Genomic DNA, 12,703 nt, shown 5'->3' on the forward strand with positions numbered 1-12,703 from the left:
AGGTTAATTGTCCATGTTGAAATGCACCACAGCATCACTACATCCTCTTAAGTATTCCGCTGTACCCAAAATAACTAAGTTTCCTTCCTATCAGATGCACCCTCATGCCACACTCAGAAACTCACCACTGTTAAGTTAAAGCAGGAATGCCACCAGCCTCAGGCATCACTTCCTATGGGAAGCTTTTACTCTGGATATCTTTACTTTCTGGCAAGCTGTATCATAGTTTGTCATACTATATTTGCATGATTATTTAATTAAGTGACTAGCTTACAGCTCGCCAAGGGCAAAACCATGTTTACATTGCACGTAAACGGGTGCTCAGAAAGTATTTGCTGAATGAATGAATGAGCTTGGCAACTTTTCTCCACCGACTCAAACGGCCATATGCATATTTTAAGTAGTTATCTACGATTTTGGTTCAGCTGATACAGCGAGAGCCAACTTCTCCAAGCTCACATGCCACCACGAGACAATGAGGATGGATGAACACGCACTTCAGGACCATCCAACTGCTGCATCATTGGAAAAGGCTGAGAGGCAGCCAGCTCCTTTGATCTTGGCTCTGCCATCTTGATTTTGAACCAGCAAATGTTTTAAACTCCTTGCTCATGTTTAGCCAGAATTTTGACAAATCTGGTCAAATTTTGTTAAAAATTATTTCTGCACAAACCCCATTAACCAAATTAGGTTCCTTTGTCACTTTTCTTTAACCATTTTATTTTTTTTCCATTCCCTTTCGCTATTGTTTCTATTGGATTCATTCTTTTCAATGCAACTTTTATAGCAAAGAAATTATTCACAAATGAATACTTTTGCCCAAATCATATTTTATCAATAACTTTCTTCTTCCATTAAATACTTTCTTTTGTGGTCATAATTTCTCTTATATCTAGTTTTCTAGAGGCTAGGTCATAGGTATACTTGGCAAGCTAAATATTACCAAGAAAACTTAGTTCTTCACTTAAATTTTAGTTAATACTCAATTTCGTCTTATACCTTGTGCAGTTTTATTCACTCTTAGTTTTAGTTGGAGCTGAATATTTCAATTAAAATATTCTTGATGAAATGGATAAAATACAGTTTGCAATTTTTTTCTGTAGTCTGAGCATTAGAGCCAAGTGCACAACAGAATCAAAAAATAAAAAAGGTCAAAATGTCCTTGGACTCAAAACAGAGGCTCCCACAGGGGAGTTCCGACACTCAATAATGTCTATTGAACTGAATCTACCCAAGTTGTCCCTGTCACTAATGAAGTAATCAGGTTTGGCCAGTGGTTCCTTTATCACAGAGTGCACTGACTTTAAACAGAATGCCCTCACAAAGATACCAATCATAGAAACACACACAGCACAAGGTGAGTGGACGTTACAATGCATTCTTCCGAGCATCTTCATTCTCTACCAACCTGGCTGTAGATTTCAGATGCCCTCTTGGCTCGAAGCATATCCGGGATATCCATGCTCACTTGCATTCCTTTCCCTTTTATTTCATTTTCCAAGTCTTTCTTATAGTCTTTCTAAAAGAACAGAAAAGCATCTTCAGAGCTTTGCGTAGCCTTCCATAGCATGGAGATATTTACGTGTTTGAGTCTCAATGACTACACATGGAAATACCATTTATACTTTTTCTGTATACAATCCAACGTGTTTGTTTTAAACTCTGCGTGCCATTAGTTTCTTACCTGGCTGGCCATTTCAGATGCCTTCTTCGCTCTCTGGATATCGGGAGTGTCTGTGCTCACCAGCATGCCTTTCCCTTTAATTTCAGTCTCCAGGTCTCTTTTATAATCTTTCTGCAGAAAATAAAACCTGCAATTAAAGCTTCACAGTAATTTGAAAATCCGTGTTGAAAAACTTGATTCATTTTTGACATCAAGAGATTGGCTTTTAGAAACAAGTTGGACCTTTACTTCTTTTATTTCTGTGGAACCACACACATTTGTAATCCAAGAAATGAACACCAAGGAAGAGCACAAGACAGAACCAACCATGCAAAGACCAGAGGAAGGGCTTTCAGGAAGACAACAGAGCTGTGCAGAGACCCTAACACTTGCAGAGGTGCAGACTGGAAGCCTGTGAGGCTAGAACAGAACGAGCAAGGGGAGAAGGGTACAGGATTGAGGATGAGCAGGAGGGGGGCTCTGAACACCAGAGCAAGGGGTATGGTGCCCACGCTGCACAGGACTGGAAACCACTGGAGAGTTTTAAGTGGGAGAAATCATACAATTTAATTATTCAAGGATTGTTCTGGCTGCTGGGTAGAGAATGGATACTGAGAGGTCAATATTGGAAGCAGAATTCTGGTTAGGAAGCTATTGCAATGATCCAGGTGACAGAGGTGGTAGCGGGGACTAGGGTGGGTGGGAACAGGCAAATGGACTTAGGAAACCATTATGAGGGTGGGGTCAATAAAACTTGCTGACAGGGGGAGTCAAAGTGACTTCTTGGATTTCACTGATACCATTTGTTTATATAAGAAGGGGGTGGAAGAGGGAAGCAGATCCAGGGGGAAATTAAAGGTTCTGGTTTGGGCATGTAATGTAAAGTCTCTGTTATAATATATTTGTATGTCATTTTCATGTGGTGTCTATGAGACATCAAAAGGTGCATGGTTGCATATTCACATCCATATTAAAGAACACCTAATTTTTCTATAGGAATAAGATAGAACTATCTGAAGTAACATGGAAAAGGGTCCGTAATACTAAGTGCGAAAAGCAAGCACAAAGTACATGGTATTCAAGTTTTTAAAGTCTCTGTATGCACAAGTGTTTATTTGTCTAAATACACATTGAAATAGATCTGGAAGACCCTACAGCAAGTTCGTAACAATGGCTGTCTCTCAGGAGGATGACAGAATTAGGGGTAGAGTCAAAGAAAGTTTTCAAGTGTCTATTCAGCATGCATCCTCCCCCCGCCCCACCATTTTTAAATGGAATCCCAGTTGGTCAAGACTTGTACACCATCTCTAGCTTCTTTGTCTAAATCAGTTATGGTCATTCCATTTCCCTGGCCAGTACCTAACCCTGGGGACACAGGTAGATCCCAAAACAGAAGCCACTCCCCTAATCAGCTACCTCTCAACTTCCAGATTTCACAGGTGGGAGTCAGCTCTAAGCCAGCCCTTCCTAAATGCAAGGGTCACATTATAGCTCTCAGAGTGACCCCACTGAAGCCTCCCCCAACCAGCCTTGAGGTAAGTGAGCCGTACCCCTTAACGCACACCCCAACTTTCTCTTTATATATGTTTCTTTTAAAATCATCTCTTCCCAAATACTCTCTGCTCCAGTGACTTTTGTATTTTCAAAATTTCTGGAGGAGTTCAAGAGGTGCAGAACTGGAGCTGGGGTATTTTTTTATTTTTGAAAAAATACACAAGTGATCTGACTCCTACAACTTTGTTATTTAATATCTATCATATCATACCATCTAAGACAAAACTGCTAAATTAATATCCTGTCATTGATGAATGACATTAGATGAATGTACATGGTCATTCGGGCTATATAACACCTCACCCCAAAATGCTGACTATAGAAAGTTCAGCCATGTTGATGAGGTCAACTGAGAACATGCAATCAAGTCACATAGAAATGACATCACAGTCATGTTACAGTCTCAAAGTGTGACTTTCAAGTTCTGCTCACAAAGCTGCAAACACACATATGCCAAGCAGCACAGGATCCATCCTTAGAGAAAAAACGGTATAAAAATATTTATCATAGCCTAAAATTAACATGAAACTTGTTGTATTATGGGATAAAGTAAGAAGAGGTGTGTATGTGTATGTGTGTGTGTGTGTGTGTGTGTGTGTTTATTGTGTATGTTCTATTAAAATGCCTTTTTCCAAGTTTTCTTTGATATACTTGAAGTTACTAAGCAAAACAGAAACTAAATTTTTCCAATAAAGGGGATGATGGGTGACTGGTAATGGTTTCCATTCCAAACGGTGAAACTAGTCACAGAACGCTTTGGAAAATTCCACGTACTAATCAGTTTGTTAATATGATTTGCTAAGTTGCAAATTCTGACTTTCAAGGTTGGCATTATTCACTCTACTAACCTCCCTCGCCATCTCAGAAGCTCTTTTGGCGTGCTGGATTCCAAGAGTGTCGGGGCCGACTTGCATTCCCTTCCCTTTAATTTTTGACTCCAGATCTTTCTTGTATTCCTTCTGTAAAAAAAAAAAGCAACATTTCACAACATTCAGACATTCAGTGGACAAACATATATCTATATTCAATGATATCCAAAAAATGGCTAAACCTATTTTTTTTAAAAAACAGAAGGAAAACACGGCTTACTTTGTACTATGAATGATCACGTAGAACTAAATTTTCTGAACCGCTTAGAACTCTAATCACTATTCTCACTGAGGAAGGGTATATAAAGCTCTGAAGATTTTTACTATAAACAGGTAATTGCCAGGTGAGAATCTTCACTGGAGGACAGGGAGGCAAGTTTAAATGAGCTGATGTTTTAGAAAGAAGACTGACTTTGAGGCCAGAGTCCTTCATGGCTGTGTGACACTGGGAATGGTTTTTTGCATTTCTGGTTTATTCATCTGCAAACTGGGGAAAATAATTCCTCCACATGCAGGATCGCGGTGACGATCAGCATGTATCTAGCGCCCAGCACGGAGTGGGTGTTCAGTGACGACAGCTCTTCCCGCTCTCTTACTCCTGAACCCACTGCTAAGACCCAGTTTAGTGCTGCTCCTGCCACCCCTTCCATTTAACTTTATCGGGCTGAACTCTGCCACTTAGAGTTTAAAACACATTTTCCAAGTATTACTGACAAGTGATTTATGAGATCTAACTCTGAGTGTGGACGGCATATGTCACCGCAACATTAGTAATTAGTAGAAAATTACTAATGTAGGGAATTGTCATGACAACATTAGCCAAAGATGTCACGATGGACATCTGCTTTTTTCGCCTGACTGGCTCCCATTCCTCCCGCTTCTGGCAAAAAGTTGCACAATTTTCTCTTGAGGAATTACCTCTAACCACTCTCAATCCATAAACTTCGGGTGGGTTGATTTCCCTACTCCCCACATCTACTTTTAATCCCACTAAAGTATTTTTCATGTTTCCTTTAGTTTATTTAAAGAACATGATGAGCCAAAGGTGATTGTAAATCTTTAAAAACACACATCAACTTAGAATTTTATACTTGAAACACCATTAAACTACCTAGAAAGTGAACTGAACGAAGGAGGGATCATGAGAAAGACCCGAGGCCACCGGCACAACGCACTCCCCTGACTCCAGACAGAAGGAGTGGGTCGGGCGTGAGCACAGGACAGAAGATGAGCCAGTGAGTCAGTCCTTAGACCTGAACTGTATTTGAAGGAAACAGATGGTCACTTCCCACTGGGACCGCTGGCCACAGACATGAGTTATCCTGTCTGTAAGAGGAGCCATCACATAGAAATAGCCTCCCACGAGCAAAATAACAGTGACAATAAAAGAACTGAGAGAGGAAGGAAGAGAGACAGCATGAGAATTCCAACCTGAAGGAATCGTGACCTTTGGATTTCTCTGTCCTTAAGCCAAAACATTTCCTCGGTTGCTTCACCCAGTTTTAGATGGGTTTCTGTCATTTGCCACCTGACTGATGGGGTCACCGTCATCTTCATCACCTTCATCACAGTTTATTAACATATAGGGATAAAGCCTTACATTTTTTTCACTGCTAAAGTCAGCTAGATTCTCCTCAAAGCACAGTGCCATTATCTGCTACCAAAGGGACACCATGAGCCAAGGATTAAAGGACGTCAAGCACCTTGGAGGCACTTCATTCTTATAAATGTCATGTAAAGTGAGCAACGACCACTTTCATTGTATAAGGAGGTTTAAGTGAACTCATTCAGCAGCCAGGCAAGGACCGGGAGGGACCGTCTGCTTACGCACAGGAGAGCATGTGAACTTCCAAACCGCAGTGACTGACAGGCCATGCTAACACACCTTCCCAATCTGCCTTGCATTTGCTTAAAAGACCAAGTTAACTCTAATAAACTTATTTTGGTAGGATTTTCTCTGAAATGAGGAAATGGTCGTTTTTTTCTCACACCACACAAAAAGGAGATGGCGAGCATCATTTTTATTTTTTAATTCACTGATTGGGAAAAGACTATTAGGACAGAGCTGCTTATAATCTGCTTACAATAAGAAGTTGCGGAACATCATATATATACAGTTGACCCTTGAACAATGAGGGGGTTAATCCTTCTATAACTTGTAGTCGGCCCTCCATATACAAGGTCCCTCTGCATCCAGAGATTTGACCAACCACGGACCATGTAGAGCTGTAGGATGTACTACTGAAAAACGTGTGTAAGGCGACCTGCACAGTTCAAACCCATGTTGTTCTAGGGTCAACTGCCAACTGCACAATCTCTGAGAAAAAGGCACAGACAAGGAAAGCAGCTGAAAACTCATACATTCTCAGATGTTAAGTGAATATACTCACCTCACTGGCCATTTCAGATGCTCGTTTTGCTCTTTGAATATCAAGAATTTCTGAATTAAGTTCCATTCCTTTCCCCTTTATTTCATTTTCCAAATCCTTTTTATATTCTTTCTATGAGACAAGAATATTACTGTTTGAAATTTACTGGGAAACTCTTTAATTTATATACTGTTTTACTTTTTTTTTCCCCAGAGGCCACAGAAAGGAGAACATATTTCTAGAAAGGAATTAACCAGATTCCTGAGCATTCATGCTCTTTATTTCCTACAAATACTTCATTTTCTCTCTTAATCATGTTCAGAGTGTTTTCCAACAGGAACAGTCTTTCTTCTTTCTTCCTTCTTTCCCACATATTTTGGTACCATATTGGTGCCATATTTTTTAAAAACCATCTTCCCTTTAAATGGTGAGGAAGATCTTAGAACTGCATGCTTCTTATTAATTATTTGAAGTATTTCTTTGAAAGCTGTCTATAAAATATGAATCATTCATCAAAAGAACATAATTGGAAAAGAATGAAAAATTACAAAATCAAAACAATTGTAGCCAAAGTTTAAAAAGGTTCCATTTTACTCAAAGATCTGCAAAACTAAATAATTTCCTACAGATTGATAATATACAGTCTAAATTTCACCTGTTTCAATATCATATTTTAAGCAGATCCAAATGTCTTTCTTTATGAATCCTTATATATAACATGGGTGTTTTGTGTTCTTTTTTTTTTTTTTTTGGTCTGCGCTAATGGATTTCTTGTTTTCTTACTAACTGAATTATGAAAGCAATATATATCTTAATCCAATTCAACTCAGTTGCCTTTATGACTAACTTGTCGGATGAAAGACAAGACTTTCTTTAATGATAAGAAATCGTGTTCTAGTTCTTTTGACGTTATTTTCTAGGGTTCATTTGATGTTATTTTCTCTTTATCCAGTGTAATTAAATTAGCTGGTCCTCTGCTTAACTAACAGCCTACAAGACATAGTAATGACCTGCATGTAATTTTTTAGAGCGCCGGAGCCCAGCGACCTGGATGAAAGTCAGATTTCTGGTACTTATTTGGTCATGTGACCTTCAAGGGGACTTGAAGTAACCGAGCCTCGATTTCTGCAGGGGCCAAATGAAAATAAAAATACTTGTTCTACCGGAGTCAAGGACAATTGAGGGAATCATATGAAATGAAGTATAAATTGATACTCTGAATACTTGAAATGGCAACAGACATGCAAAAACCATAAAGAATGCAAAGACAATTTAAAGCTAAGTGCTTACGCTTGGAAAGGGAAGTCACCACTTCATTGAGTCACTGAGTCTCTTTTTAAAATTAGACATCGCTATGACTTAAAAGATTTTTAATCATAGTCTCTGGGCCTTCTTCCTACCCTGAAGCATACATTCTGAGTCAATACACCTAAAATAAGATTTCATTCAAAAAAACAATAATAAAATGGCAATGGCTCGTGTATTAAAGTCATTTGTGAATGTCAAAATAGATCTCATATTGTCATTTGTATGTAAATAATAAAAAGATTCTCTTTTAAAAAATTCATATAAATAGTGCATATTCTTCAAATGGAAGACAGTAATAACAGGAAATTGCTCTGTGAACACTATCCAACTCCAAAAAATTTTATAGGAACCAGAAGTGAAAAAAGATGGGGTAGCCAGAACGCTCTTCTGTAAATTACATGCCTATTTCAGCCCAACGTCTATTATAACAGTGAGTCACATTACATTTCTAAAAGCAGTTAAACGGTAGAGGCCAGTTGGCATTTGGTTATTAATGAAGTTCATGGTGATTCACGTCTACCTCAGTAATTATACTCCTAATTTATTTCACTGGTTTAAGACGTTTCTTTCAGGAATAGTTTCTTCAGTTCAAAATTCAGGATGAAATGCAGTTCTCTAATGTCTTCTCCTAATGTAAAGATAATCTATTTAAAGAGAGAATTGGGAGAGCTCCAGGTTTCCGAGCAAGTAGCAAAAAAAAAAAAACAAAAAACAAAACTTTTAAACTGTAAGCATATTTTCAATGGTTAGACTTGAGGGCCTTAATGTTCAACAGTTTAATACACTGTGAGCCAAAATGCACCAGCAAATTTGGGGAAAGGGAGATTTGTTAAGTAGAAAATGAAAAATGGACATGAATTCCCACAGTCCATATGCTACTTATGTTATTTTTCTCTCTACTTAGAAGACAAACAACCCATAAATGTACCATTTCTTCAGACATTCATACATGAGCACCTCATTTCTCAAATCAAACGTCATGCGAATGCTGCAGAGAAGTTACAGAAAAGGCTAGTTCCGATATACGTTTTTACAATAACTCAATTTGAGAGAATCAAGCTAGCCTCATCCATGCTCAAAATATTTTTTTAAAAAACTAACTGCTATAAAGCTATAAAACTTCTTAAAGAGCTTCTAAGTTACAACTCAAACACCAAATCAGAATATTTTTCACGTTTCTCCAGGAAATCTGGGTAATTTCTTCCCTCACCTTTGAGTGGAAATGTTAACACTTTCCTGTTTTTAATGAAAATGAAAAACTCTGTTCATAAAGGTCAAAGCAAAGAGTAATGAATTAGTATCTCAAACACTGAATTAGAGAATTAGTAGAGAACTGTTTAGCACATACATATTTCCTGGGTTATTTCTTTCAATTCCTTTTGTAGAATTTTACAGTAAATAGTAGGGTCATACCTCCTTCAGAAGGTGGGTGATGTACTTTACATGTAAAAACTCTGGAGTCTTGTCTAAATCCAGTGACGACCTTCCTTTAATCTCTTTCTCAAAATCCTCTCTGTAAACTTTCTGTTAAATAAGATCACATAATTTGTAAATTTAGAAAGTATTAGTGACTGTGGAGAAGATATTAGAACAAGCATATACCCAGAACAAAACTGATGTTCTTCTGATACAATTCTACCACTGCAGAGTCTTCTTATCAACAGGAAAATAACTCCAACCTTGCCATCAATTTTAGAATTCTACCAAACAAAAGCAGGATCACCAAGTCCCAGCTCCCTCTGGGGAAGCATCCTGAGTGGGGCTGCCGAACATCCTGTAGTCCGGTGTTGCTGGTCATCAGCCCATCTCAGGAGGAGGACCAATAAAACCAGCTATTTGACTAGATCGCCTGACTGGTTCATTCAAAACAGTGGCTCCATCCCCTGGAAGAAAACCTGGAGCCATGGAAGTCCACTGAAACCAAAGTGGAATTAATGTTTATGTCCTCATCAGCCCTTCTCACTGTCAGTCTTCTCTGAATTCAAGAAAGACCATTGCTCAAATGTAATGCAGGCTGGAGGAGATATTCCTTTAATGATATTGGCATGGAGAATGTTTCTCCACCATCTGTGGAACTGATATGAATCAAGTTACATTGTGAGGACAATCTTATCTTAAACCTGATAAACTGTTCTCTAGGTGAGAGTCCACACCAAGAAATGGAAGACTGTGGAGGGTCTAAATCCACATCCCACCTGCTCTCTTCACACTGCCATTCTTTGGCTATGATTCTCTAAATTCTACATTTGACCTACGCATTTGAAAATCCTTGGAAACCCATGTTTTTATGACTATAAAAACAGTCTCCCTAAATAACAAAAACATCCATCTGTGTGAAATGTTTATGAGACAAACAAGGGCCTAGATTCTGCTAGCTAAATATTTTATTCAAATTGCAATGCAAAGATGATTAAAAAAATAAATAAATTCTGCATGAGGTTGTCATTAATGCAAAATGAAAAGCTATTTCCAGGTTCATTATGTACTTATTAGAAGGATGGATAACTGTACACAGAAATTCTCCAAACTGAGGGAAGATAAGAGGATAAATACGATAAATACATCATCCCCTCACCTACATTTGAGTTACATACAGCCATTTACCATTTAACAAATAATCTAGGAATAGCCACAGGAAACGGATGCTCTGTAAAGACTAAAACTAACAGAACTAATTAAGAAGTTGCACTGAAAACACCCTGAATTAAAGAAACTATAGACACACCAATGAACAATGATGAGAAGTGGGCCTCTTCCTTATGTGGGACTAACTAAGATGATAGTTACGGAAGGCTGAATAGAGGGCATTTTGAGGCCAAAAATGACTCTTTTAAAAGTGAAATATAAATACATGTTATTTATGTCTGTGAGTCTGTTTCTGTTTTGTAAATAAGTTCTTTTGTCTTTTTTTTTTTTTTAAGATTCCACATATAAGTGATATCACATGGTATTTTTCTTTCTCTTTCTGGCTTACTTCATTTAGAATGACATTCTCCAGGTCCATCCATGTTGCTGCAAATGGCATTATTTTATTCTTTTTTTACAGCTGAATAGTATTCCATTATATAAATATACCACAGCTTCTTTATCCTGTCATCTGTCGATGGACATTTAGGCTGTTTCCATGTCTTGGCTATTGTAAATAGTGCTTCTGTGAGCTTATTTACAAAACAGAAACAGACTCACAGACATAGTAAACAAACTTATGGTTACCAGAGGGGAAGGAGGTGGAAAGGGATAAATTGGGAGTTCGAGATTTGCAGATACTAATATACATAAAATAGATAAACAACAAATTTATACTGTATAGCACAGGGCACTATATTCAATACTTTGTAGTAATCTATAATGAAAAATAATATGAAAAGGAATATATGTGTATATGTATGACTGAAATATTATGCTATACACCAGAAATTGATACAACATCGTAAACTGACTATACTTCAATAAAAATACATATATATATATATATATATATATATATAAAGAAAAAATGTGTATTTATTTTTTTTGGGTTTTTAACTTCAAAAAGCCTTTCTCTGAAAAAAAATTATTTGATATAAGTAAGTCAATAAGAAAGGCTGAGGATGATGAGAACTGGCCAATATATGAGTAGAAAAAAAAAGCCAAAAAACAAAACCTTAGTATGCTTTTTGTTAGGAGAGCTCTATCTGTGGAACAGAAGACAAAGAACTTTTCAAAGCCAGATTTAGAGATTTCTTCTAGAAAGCACACTGCTTCGCCCTGTATCTGGAATTAGAAAAAAGTGAGAGAAGCAGTTTCAGCTGTCACAAAAACTTCAGTGACTTTTCCTGAGATCATCCTTCGCTGTATCCAGAGGAAGCGCTGAAAGAAGCCGAAGGTCCAGCTTACCCCTTAGGAATAAAACCATCTTTTTGTATCTACTTCATTGGTCTTGCATTTAAAGACATCTTTCACTTCAAACTTTGTCTAAGATTTTTTAGATACTTTATTTTTCTAGTATAAGATTTATAAGCCACATTATATAGTATTAGTCTTCACAGTATAAATGTAGTCCAAAGGTATTTTCCATTGGAAGATTTCTTTCTCCTCAACACCCGCTGAGCAGAAACATTAATTGTTGAGCCTAAAAATCCAATCTCAATGGCTATAATTAAAGGAAAAACACGTCTCGGCCCTGGCAAAAATAATTCTCCCCTTGTGACAACGCTGGAAATCAGAATAGCAAAAATTGGAAGTCAGTAATAACAAAAGACCTGCACAGTCCCCAGTGTACATTAATTCCACAGCATATAATAAATGTGTAACTATGGTTAACCATTAAAGCTGATTTACACCTAATGTCAAGGCAGCCAACCAAAAGCAATGAATTTGTTCGTCTGTCTGACTTTTTTTTTCCCCCAGTTGTCAACATTTAATTTTCCCTTTGTACTGTGTAGCTGTATAATAAAAGCAAAGGGCTGGTTACTAATTTCAAAATCTGCACAAGGAAACATGCTTACATAGAAGTTACAGCAATTCCTTGGTGTTGAGGTTGCCTTTAAAGTCCCTGTCAGCTGTACGGTAAAATCTGTACTTAGAGGATCTTTTTTTCTTGAGGGTCCATCCCCAATGGAAAAGGAGCGACTGAGCGTTTCACGTAAAGAAGGACTATTTGGTCTACGTTGCCCACTGATTCTTTGAGAAGCAACTGCGTGTATGTTTGAGGAAGGGTATTTCGTATTCATCTGGTTTTTGTGATTTTAGTTAGGGAGCGTTCGCATCCTTCAATGAGTCCGTTTCTCGGAGTGGCTCCTGAACCGCCTTCGTGGGCGGCTCCTGGGATGTTGTTCAGACACGATTCCCAGGCTCCGCTGCGAGGCCCTGTGACGGGGCTGCTGAGGCCCCCGCGTGGGGGGCGCTTGCCCAACACACGTCCCCAGGGCGTCCCCGCAGACAGTCTGAATCCTACGGCC

At 38.1% G+C, this 12,703-nt stretch overlaps 1 protein-coding gene across 3 annotated transcripts in view; it reads right to left on the reverse strand.

The window, feature by feature from the left end:
* The window catches only part of NEBL (nebulette), a 310,537-nt gene that overhangs the window by 42,363 nt on the left and 255,471 nt on the right, over window positions 1-12,703 (reverse strand). The window contains exons 12-16 of one of the 3 annotated variants that reach the window (XM_006195285.3): window positions 9,177-9,287; window positions 6,477-6,587; window positions 4,066-4,176; window positions 1,685-1,795; window positions 1,409-1,519 (exon numbers count right to left, since the gene is read on the reverse strand). The exons of the other annotated variants lie outside the window; for them this stretch is intronic. Of the exons in view, the coding sequence (XP_006195347.2) occupies window positions 1,409-1,519; window positions 1,685-1,795; window positions 4,066-4,176; window positions 6,477-6,587; window positions 9,177-9,287 (555 nt within the window). The remainder of the gene's footprint in view (window positions 1-1,408; window positions 1,520-1,684; window positions 1,796-4,065; window positions 4,177-6,476; window positions 6,588-9,176; window positions 9,288-12,703) is intronic. 3 annotated transcript variants of the gene reach the window in all.

Source organism: Camelus ferus, chromosome 35 (assembly GCF_009834535.1).
Source record: "Camelus ferus isolate YT-003-E chromosome 35, BCGSAC_Cfer_1.0, whole genome shotgun sequence".
Classification (NCBI taxonomy): Eukaryota; Metazoa; Chordata; class Mammalia; order Artiodactyla; family Camelidae; genus Camelus; species Camelus ferus.